Source organism: Bos taurus, chromosome 14 (assembly GCF_002263795.3).
Source record: "Bos taurus isolate L1 Dominette 01449 registration number 42190680 breed Hereford chromosome 14, ARS-UCD2.0, whole genome shotgun sequence".
Classification (NCBI taxonomy): Eukaryota; Metazoa; Chordata; class Mammalia; order Artiodactyla; family Bovidae; genus Bos; species Bos taurus.
Window position 1 is genome coordinate 31,230,057 of NC_037341.1, and position 17,643 is coordinate 31,247,699.

The window sequence follows — 17,643 nt, forward strand, 5'->3', positions numbered from 1 at the left end:
CTAGCTTTGATATTTATTGAGACTACTGGGTACTGTGCTGGGCTCAGAGAATATAGCCATGGTCTAGACAGATGTGATGCTTTCTCCCGTGGGCTCAGTGTGTGTAATGAGAAACAGTGTGTATCTTAATCTATGCCATATGGGTCATCCTAATTAGAGGAATCGGATATAATGACTTGCCCAAGACAGTCTTGATTTTCTTGTTGTTCCAGTGTCTCATCTGGTTTAGCATTTGCCCTGGACAAAGGTATCCTGGTGGAAATGATAAATAACACGGACACCATAATTATAAAATAATTGTATTCATATAGCTAACATTTATTGTGTGCTAACTATGGGTGAGGCATAAAGTCTTTAGCGGTTACACTGATACTTCACATCATGAATCTATGAGATAAGTACTGTTGTCATTTTCCAAACGAGTAAACTGGTACATAGTGACGTTAAGTATGAGACTTAGGTGACAGAATAGTAGAACTAGGCTTTGACCCCTGGCAACCTGAATCCAGTGTTTATTCTCTTAACTATCTTTCCTTCCATAGTACCTGCCATGTACAAGGTGCTGTGCCAAGGACTTTACATGTATGATAGCATTTAATCATAAAATCCCAGTGAAGTAGGCAGAATTTTTGTCTGTTTTACAGATTCCAAAAATGAGGCTTACAGGGTTAAGTAAATCGTCCAGGCATGTACAGGATTGGATTCATGTGTCCAGCTCCACATTTTATGCCCTTAACCATTCTTTAGTACTAGGACTGACAGGTTTAGGAGGGAGTTATTAGATAGCTTTAAATATAGCTTTATTATGATTTCTACTCACTCCAGTGTTATTGCCTGGAGAATCCTAGGGACAGTGTGAGCCTGGTGGGCTGCCATCTATGGGGTCGCACAGAGTTGGACACGACTGAAGCAACTTAAGCAGCAGCATTATGATTTCTAATACTATAGCAGATAGATAATAATCTTCAAGTCTTTAGGTCAAGTATCACCTATTCATTCAGGCCTTGCAGTTCCTCCGTTATCATTTCTGGGCCTCCTTACAGTTGTTCTTTTTTTTTTTTTTCCTGTTTCTCCTCTGTATCACTTACTACATATAACATAATCTAATTGTGTGTTGTATTTATTGTTTGTTATCACAGTAGTTTATAAGCTCTGTGATGGCAGAGATCCTTTAGTATTTCTTCACTTACCTGTTTTTGATGCCTAGGACAATATCTGGTGGGAACTCAGTGAATATTTGTTGATAAATCAGTGAGCTAAATAATAGAACATTGCAGCACTAATAAATACCTTTGAGTAATTCCTCAAACCTTACACTTAAATTTTGTTTTAAACATACTGAAATTAATTGTACATTTTTGGAATTTTTTTCCCCCACTGCTTTGTAAATATTATGTCTCTTTCAGGGAAAAGCATCAGAGAAGCTTTCTGAAAACAGTAAAATATTAATTTCCATGGCTAAGGAAAACATACCACCTAACAGTCAACAGACAAGGCGTTCTTTAGGTATGCTAAACTGAATTTAAGATATTCTTAGGCTGTCATGAAGGAGCTTTGTCTTGTCAGAAAAAAAGACAATTTTTGAATTCTAGTAACTCCTTCCTTTCTGGAATCTTATATGTGACATTGTGGTCTACATATGAAATATAATGTATACTGAGAAACTTGTTCTCATTGTAACTGTTATTGTCTTGGTTATGATTTATGGAAATCATAGCCATAAGTAGGTATCATAATTGAAAATTTTGAATGGAAATTGTGTGAGAAAGTGTTAACTGTTGAATAATGGTGGACTTGCTTTTATTTAAAAATCAAAGAACTATGCTTAAAAGATAGAAAATATTACTGATGACTATTTTGAAATTGTAAATAAGTTAATATTTAGCTATATTGAGTCTTTGATTATGGTTTGGTGTGAAAATATTTGGGATACTGCCTCATTTTAGCTTTTTGGTAGGTGTATTTTTTTTTTTTTTTAAAGAAAATATATGAATATTTAAAAATTACCTTGTGAATTACTGATGATAACTGAACCTTTTTCACATTAAAGGAGTCAAATATGATTAATCCATTTGGTTAAAACATTTCTCATGTGGATGACTTTTCATGGCCATGAGTATACTCCTAAGTTGTTAGTTGCTTTGCATTTGTATTCTGCTAGGAGTACATGGGGATGTTGGCCAAAAGACTGCTGAATAGTTTAGTGGGCTCTCTATCTCTACTAGAAGAATGCCATACTTTTAGTATCATATATATAGAAAACCTTTTCCATTCTGAGTCTGTTACAAATTATTGGCTAATATACAGCTTTTGCAGAGAAGGCAATGGCACCCCACTCCAGTAGTCTTGCCTGGAAAGTCCCATGGACAGAGGAGCCAGCCTACCAGTAGGCTGCAGTCCATGGGGTCACTAAGAGTTGGACACGACTGAGCGACTTCACTTTCACTTTTCACTTTCATGCATTAGAGAAAGAAATGACAGCCCACTCCAGTGTTCTTGCTTGGAGTATCCCAGGGACGGGGGAGCCTGGTGGGCTGCCGTCTATGGGGTCGCACAGGGTTGAACACGACTGAAGTGACTTAGCAGCAGCAGCATACAGCTTTTGAAGGAGGAAATAGCAACCCACTCCAGTATTCTTGCCTGGAAAAATCCCATGGACAGAGGAGCCTGGAGGGTTATATAGTTCATTGGGGTTGCAGAGAGTCAGACACGACTGAGCACGCACACATGCCTGCAGCTTTAGTGAACTAAGTATTATATTTTGGTTAAGTGCCTTAATCTCTAAGGCACTCAGTTTCTTTATAACATAAAGAGGTTAGATTATCTTCTAGCCCTAAAATTTTATGAATTGAAAATTTAATTATTCTGAGAGAGTTTTTTGAAAGTTTGATAGTAGGTTCTCTCAAGCACTAAGGTGAATCACTGACTTTCTGGAGTTATGAGTTGCTTTGGAATGTGGCTGTCATGCCTTTGCAACCTGGCATCAATTATTTAAGCTCTTTGTTTCCTCATCTTAAGAATTGTGTCTATCTTAAAAGGTTATTGTGGCAATAGTTGAATATGTATGAAAAGATGATTGGTGCATTATTGATGGACAGTAAATATTAATTTCCATGACTTTTTACATTTTTAAACTAGGTTTTTTATTTTTTATTTATTTATTTTTTTTAAATTAGGGCCGCCCGGCCTCCGCGCAGCCCGGGCCCGGCGGGGGAGGCGCCGAGTGGCACATCTCGGGCGCTCGCCCGCCCCGCGCCGCCCGCTCACGCGCCGTCCCCCCGGCCCCCCTGCCCGGCCGCGGCAGCCATGGCCGCGCGCTCAGGTTTTTTATTTTTAAGAACTATATTAAAACTTATTCTTTATTACATTCACAAATCATGTAGAGTTTAAAGTCCAACTTAACAGATAATGACTTCTCCCTCTTCCCTAACTGGTATCCCTTATTCATTCACAGGACTTTATTTACCATTAGTGTGCTCATTACTCCTTAATCTCTATCCTAATTCCAGTTTCTTTGGTGAACTCCAGACCTATATGTCTAATGTTTTAATGACATCTGTACTTGGATGTCTTGGACTCAGAATCAACATGTGCAAAATTAACTTGACTCCTTTCAAACTTAAGTGAGCTGGTTTTGTGGTCATCTTTGACCTTTTTCCCCTTTTTGTATCCCACAGCGAATAATTACATAGTTCAGAGATTCTAACATCTAAACCTCAAATAAGTTGACTTTTCTCTAATTCCATAGAGATCATTTTATGTAGGCGTCCATTGGCTTTCACTTATTTTTTTCTAGTGTTCTTTTTGTTGTACAATCTAGCCTTCTCTATTAAGTCTCTGCACTGCCAGTTGATGTCCTCCCCCAAACCGAATCTGATCATGTTAGTCTCTATTTCAAACCCTTCAATGGATTCTTGTTTCCGTTACGGTGATTTTACTCTTTTATTACCTTTACCAGATTGTGTTGGCCATCCCTACCTTATACTCCTGTGACATTGGCTCTTCCCTTGAAGAACAGTTTTGAACTCGTTCAGCTCTCTATTTTACCCCAGTAGCACCCCAGCTTTTCTGCCATTGTACGTTCATTGCTTAACACAGTGTCTGGCACTTTGGTGTTTAGAAAAGATATTTTGAATGAATGAAGTTCCCATGGCAAAAATAAGCAATTTTTTAGGTGTATAGAATTTAATTTTCTGGATTATTTTTTTTAATTGCCAACTGAAGTATAATTATTTTTGATGCACATTGAATCTTTCTAAAGAATAATAATTTGATTTTGTATCTTCGAGCATTCAGTTACTGATTTCTTGCCTGGATAATTGTGGTCTTAAGATTAGGACAAATACTTAATTTTTGATGTTAGGAAAAATGTAAAGTAACTTGGCAACAGTTTTCTGTAAGTGATTCGAGGAATTATAAAACAAACTGGTCTAAAATTTATACGTTGAATTAAGCTCAGTGACACCATACTTTGAGTAATTAAGCATAGTAGCTATCAGTGATAGGTAAACTGGCAATATTTGTTTTAGCCAACGAAGACTGTCTATTAATAGCTCATTGTACAGCTGTCATGTACTGCTGCTGCTGCTAAGTCTCTTCAGTCGTGTCCGACCCTGTGCGACCCCATAGACGGCAGCCCACCAGGCTCCCCTATCCCTGGGATTCTCCAGGCAAGAACACTGGAGTGGGTTGCCATTTCCTTCTCCAATGCATGAAAGTGAAAAGTGAAAGTGAAGTCGCTCAGTCATGTCCGACTCTTAGCGACCCCATGTACCACTACATTTTTATGATTATGTAAATTCATTTCTGTTAGACGATGATATTCATGGATAATGCTTATCCATGTAGCTCCTTCTTCCACCATTTATACCTCTGAGCAAAGGATTTGAGGAGTGTTAAGACTTCTGCAAGTCTTAATCTACAAGACTTCGCTTACTTCAAATACCAGGTGCAAGTGTGGGGTTCACGGGCCATCCTTCCTTCAGATGAACTGTTTCTACCACCTCAAGTTTGATAACTCTCTAGATGACTCCCAGAGCTCAGGAAAGTGCTGTATTTATCATTACCGGTTTATTACAGCAAAAGGATCAGCCAGCCAAAGGAAGAAACATACAAAACAGGGCCTGGTCTGGGAGGGTCCGAATGTGAAGGTTCCATCAGCCTCAGGGATGTGTTACCCTCCTAGCACATTAATAGGTGACAGTATAGAGTACTGCCACCTAGGAAGCTCACCTGAGCTTTGGTGTCTAGAATTTTTACAGGGGTTTCATTGTATAAGCATGAATGATTTTGTCACTGTCCATGTGGCTCATTCTCTCCAGACCTCCTAGTTTCCTGAGGTCAGGCTGATGTCACATGGGTCAATGGGCCAACACTCCAATTACATGTTTGATCTTTTTGGTGTGAACAGTCCCTATCTGTATTATCTCTTTAGCTTAAACCATCTAGGGACTCATTGTGAGTCACCTTATTAGTATCAACTTAGAGGTTTGTTCTGGGGACCTGTCATGAGTAACACATGATCTCATGACTCAGAAGATTCCAAGAATTTAGACGTTACCTCCCAGAGACAGAGGCTAGCTAGATTCTTTCTTATACACAGCATGTGCATGGCTTAGTTAATATATGCTGATGAAATGGTGTCATTGATAAGGAGTTGGTTAGAATTATTTAGATTTAATGAAATTATGAGAAAATCGGCTGAAAACAATCTGTAAAAGCAAATGCTGTTTTCCATTTCCCTAAACCATTTCTAGGCATAATACTTGTTATTATTTTATTTAAAAGTCCTAAACCTTTCTGACCAGCTCATTTTCATGTTTCATAAGCATTATTGATGAGAAATGCTTCCTTTAATCTTTTAAATTTAGTTCTGTTATACCTCAGTCAAAGATCATCCCCTCATCCTGTCTCTTCTTTAGAGAAGTTGAACATTTCCCTTTAGATTGGTTGAGGATTATTCTTTTCATTTTGATGTTTTATATCCTGGAAGACATTTTTAATAAGTAATACAGTAAATACTTTCAACGTTTTTTTTGTATGTGTGTATTTTGACTTTACATCCATAGATTTTGTACCGCTTTTAAAGTGTAGTTCCTGGCTCAATGATAGGGATGAGAGCATTGCTGTATTTAAGGGTTTTCCCCCCTTTGTTTTTCATTAAAGAAATAAAGGAAAACGTGCACATGGTAAAAAAAAAAAAATTGACACAGAAGTATATAGCATGAGAATTGATGATCCTCCTAACCTTGTCCTCTGGTTATTTAGCAGTTTCTTGTATACAGTTTCATGACTAGACTGCACACATGTGTATAACCCTCTCTTCTTTTTCTGTATATGGTAGCATAAATCCTGTGTGCGTTTGAAGATACCACCATTTACAGTATAGGGGCATGACCATGACCTCTTGAGATTAAAAAGAACCTTGCTGTTTATTGACAGACCTGGAACAGTTATTGTCTGCTGCTAGGGTTTCCACTGCAGACTAGCTGTTGGTTGCTGTCTGGAACTTAGCTTGTAAATAGTTTCTTACACTGATAAAAAGAATGGGTCATTGTGCCTAAACTTTATATAAACCATATGGTTTATGTAGAGTACCTGCTTTCTGTCTGTAGAGTCTGGAATTTTGGTACGTACTAGGCAGAGGGTGCCTGAGTGACCAGCTCCTATTAAAAACCCTGGGCACTGAGTAGGGAGCTTCCCTGGGAGACAACACTTCACGTGTGCTGTCACGGCTTGTTGTGCAGGAATTAGGCACGTCCTGTATGATTGCACTGGGGAAGAACTCTTGAAGTTTGAACCTAGTTTACCCTGGACAGTGCCACATTCCTGTTAGTTTTGCTTTGTATCCTTTCAGGGTAATAAACCATAATTGTGAGTATAATGGCTTCTGCATTCTATGAGTCCTGACAAGTCAACAAACCTGGGGATGGCTTTGAAGACTCCCAACACAGTCCTTTTCAGTCTTTATTTTTTCTGGTTCCTTTCTCTCTCTCTCACCTCTAAACTTTGGATACTCCAGAATCCATCTTTAATGTTTGTAGGCCCTAGGTGTTTTTTATCCATCCGCCATTTCTAGGCAGTATCTCTCACTCATATCAAAGTGCCATTGATTTCAGGCTCCAGAACCTCCAAAATTTATTTTAGTTTTCATTCTTAGAAGTCAAGTAAATCTGCAAGCAAAAAGTTTGCAGATTATTGAAGTAAGAAAAAATTTTATTCTTGTTACTAGAAATAAGTATGATTTTTAAAAATTATTCTAAATACAGTTGTGCTTATGGAAATTTGGAAAAGAATTATAAGGAAGGAAAATTACATTGCTGCAATTTAAAAATAATATCAGCAAAGAAACAACAGCAGAGTTTCATATTGCAGCGTCATTCTAGGGTTTAACTAAAAAAGATTTTGGATATTAGACAAAATATAAGAAAATTGTTTTTACTAATTTTTAGTAGTACTTTTAATTGTCACTCCTTGTAGCATATGTGGTCTTGAGTGAGTGAAGTCGCTCAGTCATGTCTGACTCTTTGCGACCCCATGGACTGTAGTCCCCCAGGCTCCTCCATCCATGAGATTCTCCAGGCAAGAATACTGGAGTGGGTTGCCATTTCCTTCTCCGGTTTCTCTTATTCAAAGCTAAATCCCAAGCATTCTGCCTCTTTGTTGTAGTTTGTACAAGTCAAATGGGTCCTTTGTAATGATGTCTTTTAGCTGAAGTTCTCCTCAAAGTGTTTGCATCTCTTGATAAGTCATTTGCTTATGGAAAGGCTTAGTATTATTTCCTATAATTTGTCCTTTGATTATTTTGATGTAATACTTTTTGATGGTAATATAATACTGAAAAGAAGAAACTAAGTGTTCCATGGTAATCTGTAAAGTATTTACTATGAGTGCTATTTAGAAAATTAAAACTAATTTTTAAAAGATTACACACTGTGGTTTTAAATATTTAACCCATAGCCACTATGGAAACCAGATACTTTTAATTGCTCTAGCTCTGAAGCATAATGTTAACTTAGAGTCACTGATGTTGTATTTGGTGAAGTGACATCACTTCAACTGACCCTAAGGTGACACTGATGCTTTACTTGCCCCTGGAACAATCAGAAGACAACTGCCCTGAAAAAGTAAGTTCACCATATGTTTCAGTTCCTTAAGTCAGTTAGGATCCCATTGTTAATACTTAAAGTCCACAGAATATTTAAATTGTTCTATACAGTTCTTAATTTTATGTCTATGACCTACCTCTAATATTGTAAAATATTGGTACCAGATAACAAAAATAATTAAAAACTAAGTATTTTCTGTTGACTGAACATTTAGTTAATAAAATTTTAGATAATTCTGAAGGTATTATGTATTCTCACTCATTTTTTAAGACAGTTATTACAAATACTATTTGAATCAATAGTAAAAAGCAGATACTCATGATAAACTTCATATGAATAGTAATTATAGATGAAAATGAACCATACTTTTCTTTATTTTCTTTCATATAAACCCACCAAGCAGAGTTGAAAATCAGCAGTAAAAGCCACCTTAAATACATGACTTAAAAAGATGTAAATTACTTGTTCTGCTGAGTAGGAAAGCTGAGCACATTGGGGGGCGTCATCCTTCTAGCATTGTTTTCTTTTCCTCCTTGACACAATAATGCATCCATTGTGACCCTGTGTAACTAGAGACATGTAACTCTGGTTACTAGTCATTATGCTTACTCTTTCTATGCAATTATACTCCTAAAAGCAGAAATGAAATACTAAGAATAGTGTTTTTCTTCTTAATCTTTCTCTTATTCAGGCATTCATTCATATATTCATATACACATTTATTGTAAAGTTGAATAAAGCGTGGACCATGCATTCATGGATTTTATAGTTTAATTTCATGTCTGAAATTCCTTTCTGAATGTGAGAAGCAAGCCATTTTTCTCTTAGGCTTAAATTCTGTCTCTTTGAAAATAGGTTTTTAAATTTTCTTTGTGAGGAAAGAATGTCTTTCTCAGATGAATTTATATGGAATGCTTTAGATTCTTCTGGAAGAGAATTGGGAGCATGAGTAAGAGGTGTCTTTAAGGAGTCCTCTGTCATACCCTCGTCATTAGGAGTTAAGTAGGCCAGGAGTGTTTATGAAGAGAATTCGGGTTTTTATGGTAGGAAGGGGAATTTAGTATTACATAAAAATCAATTGACATTCATTTATATTTATACTACTTTGGTTTTATTTTTGCTCCTGAAACATTTTAGTGATGTAACAAAGCAGTGATACGACCAGTCATGAAAAGTTTCCATCATTTAGATGCATTATGAGGAATAAGGCAGAAAAAATGGTAATATCCTTGTTGGTGTATTACTTACAGTCAGTTGTTTCATCTGTATTTCTTGTAGCTGACTTTGAGGAAAATTAGTTTTGTTCAGAAATAATATTTTATACTTTAGTATTGCTTGTTGCTGCTGCTGCTAAGTCGCTTCAGTTGTGTCTGACTCTGTGTGACCCCATAGATGGCAGCCCACCAGGCTTCCCCGTCCCTGGGATTCTCCAGGCAAGAACACTGAAGTGGGTTGCCATTTCCTTCCCCAATGCATGAAAGTAAAAAAGTGAAAGTGAAGTTGCTAAGTCGTGTCCGACTCTTAGCGACCCCATGGACTGCCGCCTACCAGCCTCCTCCGTCCATGGGATTTTCCAGGCAAGAGTATTGGAGTGGGGTGCCATTGCCTTCTCCGTTAGTATTGCCTAGTAGGACTAAAAAAGCGAAAGAGGCTTCAGAAATTGAAACACTTATGTGATATCGGTGCTTGACATAGTGTTTTAGTATTAAAAATATTTTTAAAGTATATAATTTGATTTTAATTGTTTTATTAAGATACAATTTACATACCATAGAGTTTACCCATTTAAATTGTACAATTCAGTGGTCTTCAGTGTATTTACAAGTTGTGCAGCCATCGCTATGGTCATCACCCCAAAATGTAATTCGATTTTTGAACTCTTGCATAAGAAGGCCCTACCCAAAATGGAAGTTTTTCTTAGAAAACTAAGATTCTTCTACAGAATTTCTATTTGGAATGACAAAACTCTAGAAATGGATAGTGGTAATGATTGCACAACATTTTCAATGTACTTAATACCAGTGAACTGTATGCCTGAAAATGGTTAAAATGTCTGTTTTACCACAATAAAAATTAATATCCATTTATATGAAATCAGAATTGGCAACTTTAAAATTTTTTGGAAATTTCAGCCTAAACCATGCATGGCTGGTTTTTTCAGACATGTTATATTCAATATCCTGTGATAAACCATAATGGAAAGGAATATGAAAAACTCCCTGGGTTGGGAAGATCCCCTGGAGAAGGGAAAGGCTACCCACTCCAGTATTCTGACCTAGAGAAGTCCATGGACTATACAGTCCATGGGGTCGTAAAGAGTCGGACATGACTGAGCGACTTCACTTTCATTTTTACATGTATATGTGTAACTAAATAACTTTGCTGTACAGCAGAAATTAGCACAACATTGTAAATCAGCTATACCTCAATTAAAAAATTGTTATGACACATATTCTTTTATGTTAGAATATCACATTATTAATTTTCACAGACTGAAAGACACATATTAAAGTTGTCGTAGGTATTTTAAAAGAAATTTCAGCAGAATTAAAAGAAGAAGTAAAGGTAATTGGCTTTTCTTTGCTTTAATTTTGCTGTCCTTCAAAAAGCGAGACGGGAGGGACTTCCCTGGCAGTCCAGTGGTTGAGACCTCACCTTCCAATCTAGGGGGTGTGGGAACAGATCCCTGTTTGGGGAGCTGGCATCCTGCAAGCCTTGCAGCCAAAAAACCAGAGATAGAGCAGAGACAATGTTGTAACAAGTTCAATAAAGACTTTAAAAATGGTCCATGTCAAAAAAAAAAAAAAGAAAAGCAAGATGGCAAACAATGCAGAGCCATCTATCTAAAGGGGGAAGAACTAAATATAACACACACCCACATAGTACTATGAAGACACCTTTTATAGATGTATTAAAAACCTCTGGAAGAAGACACAGATACAGCAGTGTTGGTTGTTCTGGGCGGGAGAAGTGGGTGGGAGGGATATTTTCCATTGTTTGAATGTGTTACCTATTGAAACATTTCAAATAAAAAATTTATTATCCTGATCCAAGTCTCAGAATCCACATGACTGTGTTCCTTCCTACTGTGCTTTGTTATAAGACGCTGCATTGAAATTGAGATTGGGTTGCAATGAGCTACATTGCTTAAGAAGTTGTTTTCTTTCTAGGAATTGATTATGGATTAAGTTTACCACTTGGGGAAGAGTATGAACAGAAGAAACATAAACTGAAAGAAGAATTGCGACAAGATTACAGACGCTATCTTACTCAGGTAATGAGTTCTAGTAACTCGTTTGGTTTTGTGCTTTAGAATTTACCTCCTGAATTTATTTTCATAAGATTTTTTAGTCATATACATTAATATTTACATTTTTAGGGGTATCTAGCAATGTACTGCAGCGAAAGTTAAGTGATACATATGACACTGATAGAGAAAAAAATGATTCTGAGCATTGGTGCCATGAAATAACAGACTCTTGACCTTTTAAGGAGGACAGTGGGTTCTAATTTTAAATGAGATTGTAAGTTCTTGTTGTTCATGTTTTTTGTAAAGTAGTCATGGTGTAAAATAGCCCAGCCTACTACTCTCTTCCCCTCAACCATGTATTAAAATGACATGTGGAGTTCTAGTTTCTAATTATTTTCTTAAGAACTAAGCTTATAAAACGTTATTCAGCATATTTCCTTAACTATCAGGTTTTGCTTTATGGTTTATTTACTTAGTGGAACTCTTGTTTTAAGTATTTTTTGTTAAATTATATGATAACTAATTATTATAAGTTTTAAAATACAGTTTACTAGGTTATAAATGTATCTAAAACAGTCATCATGTTTCTAGTCATCCCAAGAGATTCTTTAGTTTCTTCCTGCTTTGTAATGTTTATTCCACATGTATGAGTCGTCTCTTATTCATTCTGATTTGACATAAAGAGAAAGGACTTTGAATACATTTTACCAATGGTTTGTTTCCCTTGACTTTAGGGTATTACACAAGCAAAAAGAAAGGTAGGGTTGCCTGCAAAATGTTTTTCTTTACTGTTTTGTTTTAGATCCAGTAGCTTGTGATTATTTGCATATATGATATTGTTGTTCACAAACTAATAAAAATAACTTCATTTGTGATTCAGAGACTTTTTAATGGCACCGTTTTGGATCCTTGCTTTTAGCAAAATGACACTCTATACATTGTACATTTCCATTAGTGCAATCAAGCATTCTTTTTGATTCCTGCTTTGCATTTGTTTTTGTTGCTTTCTTATGCATCTTTTAGAAATATTCTGCAGCTATTGTAAATTCATTTGTTCTCAGCATGCACGTTTTTGTTCTTCAAAATAATTATAATTGTACTAGTTGCATTAAGATTAATAAAACGACAGAATATTTAAGATACTCTAAGATATTTTTGAACTGTTTGTTGTCAGTCTGGATTACTCGATATTTTGGTTCCCAAACCTGTGGATTACATTTGCAAACATATATTGGAAAATGACTGTTTTTAAAATGAATCTCACACATCCATTTATCTTTCAGCCAACACTTTTTAAACACTTGTCATGGAGATGAATCTGGTATGAATTTTGTCTTCAAGGGGCTTAGAATCTAGTTGTAGAGATAACATTTATACAATTCAGACAGTGATAACTCTTAACAAGGCAGGTACTGTAATGATCAGGAAAGGCCTCCAGATTTTTGACTGATCTCCTTGCCCTGATTCTCAGCCCATTCTCCATAATACTTTCCAGCATGATCTTGTCCCTTACCAGTTGAAATCCTTCTGTGTCTCCTCTCTGCCTTCAGGATAAAAATCCAGATTCCTTAGCATGACATGAATAGTCTCTTCACGATCTAGCCTGCCTCCCTGGCCTTGAGCCTCATTGTCCTCTCCCCTTCCCTACCGCTCCTTGGCTGAGGTTTTCCTTTAGTATCTGCTATAGTCCGTGGGGCCGCAAGAGTTGGACAAAACTTGCGACTAAACCACCACCACTTGTGGATTTTACATTATTTTATAGACACAACGTTTTTAAAAAAGAATGGCGCTGGAAGGTATAAGAAGAAATTGCCTTTATGAAAGAGAAGAATTGAGGAGCACAAATCTTTAAATGTAAAGGGCTGTGAAGGAATTTTTGGTCTTACATCATAAAGAATATAGTTGTGGTAGAGGAACAGTAGTTCCTTAATATGACAAAGACAATTTTTGGTTGACATCTGAGAAAGCGGGAGTGGAGAGGAAAGCAAGGGAAAAAGAAAATTATGTAGGATATGGGGAGGCGGCTGCCATGGCTTCCTTGACCCCTGGAATATGTACAGTTTCCAAGTCCCATTCTCTCTGGATTTCTTGTGGCTTCCAGACTTTTGCAAGAGTATTAACTTTAAAAAATGATCAAATCTTAAAGTTCTGCCAAGAAGAGCCACTTAAACAGTTAACTGCCATCTTTCTAGTCTTTAGAATAAAAAACACTTGGCCATCTAAACACAAAAAGAACATATTCTCAGAAGAAGTTTTTAAACTGAGTCAGTAAATTATTTCCAGCCCAGATCTCTCTCCTGAACCTCAGACTCTTGACATTTTCACTTAGAAATCTAGTGGGAATCTTGTGTTGAGCATGTCTAAAAAGGGAACTCCAGATTTCCAGTCTTTTGACTCCCATCCCCTAGAAGCCTGTAGGCTACCTATAAACTATTCTTTTCATTTTATTTATTTATTTTTTGGCCACAGCACTTACCACCTTCTAACATACTGTAGAATTACTCTTCATTGTGTTTATTATTTCTTGTCAGTTTCCCCTGCTGGAATGTGAACTTTGGGAAGGCAAAGATCTTTTGTTTTCTTCACTGTTAAGTCCCAGATGTATCGAACAGTGTAGACATTGTTGCACTCAATAATTACTAAATGAATGAGTGAATGATTAAAGTTCAGCAAAGCTCACTGTGTCATCCTTATTACTAGTTTTTTTCATTTTATTGAAAAGTACAGACATCATTCTGGGCCGGCTTTAAAGTTGGGCATGGCTTAATGAAGGAATAAGGATGCAGTATCTCTGTATGCTCAAAATTGGAACTCTGTTTTTTGATACATGTGTAACTACAAAATGACTAGGTTTACATTGTACTTTGGTATATAGGGATCAGACTGATTCAGGGATCTAGTTGTGTGTCAAATTGTTTCTCTTACTAAATAAGCTTAGAATTTATATAACCACCTTTCAAATTAGCTTTTGTAGCACAGCTTATTTCTAAATTCAGATTAGTCTTTTATCAATTATTTTGTTCCCATGATGTTTTGAGTATAACTCTGTTGCAGTACATTATATTGTAGTTATTTGTTTCCATGTTTGTTTCATCATTTGAATTATAAATCTCTTAAATGTAGGGAACATATGCTTATCTTTTTCTCCCTGTCACCTGTAAAAGTAACAGAAAAGTATTAGATTGCTTGTTTTATGAATACAGAAAAGTCATAGAATTAGGTTAATAAGTATTGATTGATTTAATCCTCATTACCTAATAATATAGACGTTGTTATTATTATTGTTTTACAAAGAAACAGAAGCAGATAAATGAAGTAACTTCTCCAGATTATATGACTACTCAGCACCAGTACCAGAAAGTTGGGGATTATATATATTTTTTATAAATCTCTTGTGTTTGTTTTATGGTGTTCAAAGCGATTTTACATTTTTTAAATCCTTCTTGATCGTGTAGCAGCTTTGTTAAGGCAGAACAGATTCCAGTTTCATTTTACAGAAGAAAGTCTGGATCAGAGAGATTAAGTGACTTGCTCAGTGTAGCACAGCTGAAAATTGTTGTAGCTGGTCCAAGAGCCCAGGCCTTTGGATTCCTAGTCTGATGCTCTGTCTGTCACATTGCATTACATAAATGCTTAATGGACAGGAATGGAGAGGCTCAGAAAGAAATAATGTTCATAGTTTATATCCTCTGGCATTTAAATAGATATCCATAATTGCAGAGAAATTAGAAAATTCTCTTTTCTAATTTTGGTATAGTCTTCACACATTTGTAGTTTCTGTCTTCATCTCCATTTCATTCTGTTGCTCTGAATAATGTAATAATTTAGACTATATTAATAGAATGTAAAGCACATTTATGAAGCATTTTATAAAGTCAATTAGGTAATATATTTTTTTAATGTGTGTGTCTATATACAGAAAAATTTTCTATCCACGAGTGAAACAGATCCATCTACTCTGGGAGTTTCCCTTCCTATTGGTGAGAGGTTATCTGCTAAGGTAGGTGGATAGGAATAGTTGTTATGGATAGCAGTTTCTTGAGGCATCAAAATCATGAAAGAGCATATTCTTGATTTAAATGCAAACAAGTTTACGTCATTTTCCATACTTGATTTTTTTCAAAATCTGTTGAGTCTCTAGTGCTGTTTAAAAAATGTTTTGGAATGTTACATTTGTAACCATGTAATATGCTATATTCCTTTAATATATTAATTGAATATTCAGAATTCATTTTTTAAAGCATTGATTTCTAAGCTATAAAGTTCATGGTATATGAAAAAAATTATCAGTGAGATGAGTGGATGAGAGTATGCTGCTAAGTCACTTCAGTCGTGTCCGACTCTACGCGACCCCATAGACGGCAGCCCATCAGGCTCCCCCGTCCCTGGGATTCTCCAGGCAAGAACACTGGAGTGGATTGCCATTTCCTTCTCCAATGTATGACAGTGAAAAGTGAAAGTGAAGTTGCTCAGTCATGTCTGACCCTCAGCGACACCATGGACTGCAGCCTTCCAGGCTCCTCCGTCCATGGGATTTTCCAGGCAAGAGTACTGGAGTGGGGTGCCATTGCCTTCTCCAGGATGAGAGTATACTGAGCTTTTATATAGGAGACTTTTGGGCTATTTGAATATGTGTTCTATCACAAGTAAATGTATATTATCTTAACAGCGGGTAGTGATTAAGCACTGTATTCCTCTTGCAGATATTCAGATTCCCAAGCTAGATCAGAATCATGATATATAAAGCAAATAGACAGTAAGTTTCAAAAGACAGCCTCACTTCTTACAAAACTTTTTTAGATTGTGCTATTTCAATGATGCTAAAATTATTGGGGCTTAAGAACATTTCCTAATACAACATATTTATGTTTCAACAGAACATTGATGTTATAACACTTTAGTTACTATGATAATTTTATGTTTGTATGTTTTAAATAGAACGAAGATCTTTCCTTAAACTTGGGAAGGAAATGGATAGAAGCAGGTCTTTCAAGGGTGAGGTGTGAGGAATTAGAGGCAAGAGATACCCTTGAGAATGAAAGTAGGAAGGTAGCCTGGTCAAGTCTTGGAAACATGCTAATGACAGACCTACTGGCAAACACATTCATGTACTTCCTGGTGGAAGAGATTTATTTATGAATGCTTTTGGCAGAGTGCACCAGGATTCTCTAGGATTGCTGTTGGTAAAAACAAAGCTAGAATTCAGGGACTTACTGGTCACAGGTCCTAAGAAGGTATCATCTAAGTCCAAAAAAAAAAAAAAAAGTAAGTGTTTCAAAATCAAAGCCATGCCCTTATGTTAGAGATCTCGTGTGTTAATTGGAACTTAAGCATGTAGTAAACCTTATTTTAATGTGGCCAGAATGGACGAGGGGAAGTGCACTGGTGGTCTCTGATCTCTTCCTGCATCTCCTGTGCCTTACAACTATTCCTGCCTTTGATATTATTAGTAAAGTTTGATGCTGAGTAGGATCTCTGAATTGTATGAGTCTGATTTGACTGTTAGGTACTTTTTCCTAATGTTGAAATTAGCATTGCCTTTTTTTTTTTTTTAACATTGCCTTTTGGTTTTCTATTTTAAGGAAAGGTTGAAACTTGAACGTAACAAAGAATACAATCAATTTCTCAGGGATAAGGAAGAATCCACTGAAAAGTTCAGACAGGTAGAAAAGAGTACTGAGGTAGGTTTTGCTTCTAAATAAATCTTTACATGCTGAATATTTGTACTCACTTGAAAATATTTTTATATTATTAAACATTTCACTTAGTTTTTATATAAATATTTAAAAAGTTAAGCCAAACTGAACCAAACACAGGAGAGAGATTTAATTTTGTAAATGGTTTTATCTCATACTGAAGAACTTACTCTGCTTTTTAACTTTAACTTCATGGAGGGGATTTAATTTTAGAGATTGGTTTTAAGTAATGTTCGTTTATATTTTATTTTTAAGTGATTTTTTATACTGAAAAATTTCTAGCTGTATGTATGTATATACATATATATGTAAAGAAATATAACCAAATTTAAGAGTGGTTGAAAAATTTACTGCATCCTATATTCTCTGTGTTGAGAAGGCATTTAATTTGAAATACTCTGAACAAATATTTAACTGCCAAAATATGTGTAAAATCTCCTTGGGATAGTTTATCTTCTCTTTTTGTAACAATCTATACATATTATTGTTGTCTATTTATTTTGTATTTATTAAGTTTTATTAAAGGATAACACTTCCTTGAAGGTTATTTCCTAAAGAAAAGATATTTTTTATGGGTGATTAAGCCTTT

General features: G+C 35.9%; 1 protein-coding gene across 18 annotated transcripts in view; it reads left to right on the forward strand.

Moving 5' to 3' along the window:
- The window catches only part of CSPP1 (centrosome and spindle pole associated protein 1), a 113,816-nt gene that overhangs the window by 16,934 nt on the left and 79,239 nt on the right, over positions 1 to 17,643 (forward strand). For 10 of the 18 annotated variants that reach the window (XM_059893270.1, XM_025001590.2, XM_059893268.1 and 7 more), the window contains 5 exons: positions 1,407 to 1,506; positions 11,279 to 11,382; positions 12,093 to 12,116; positions 15,278 to 15,358; positions 16,941 to 17,039. In XM_059893270.1, coding sequence (XP_059749253.1) covers positions 1,407 to 1,506; positions 11,279 to 11,382; positions 12,093 to 12,116; positions 15,278 to 15,358; positions 16,941 to 17,039 — 408 coding nt within the window. The remainder of the gene's footprint in view (positions 1 to 1,406; positions 1,507 to 11,278; positions 11,383 to 12,092; positions 12,117 to 15,277; positions 15,359 to 16,940; positions 17,040 to 17,643) is intronic. The other 8 variants (XM_005215480.5, XM_059893266.1, XM_025001592.2 and 5 more) reach the window with 2 other exon arrangements.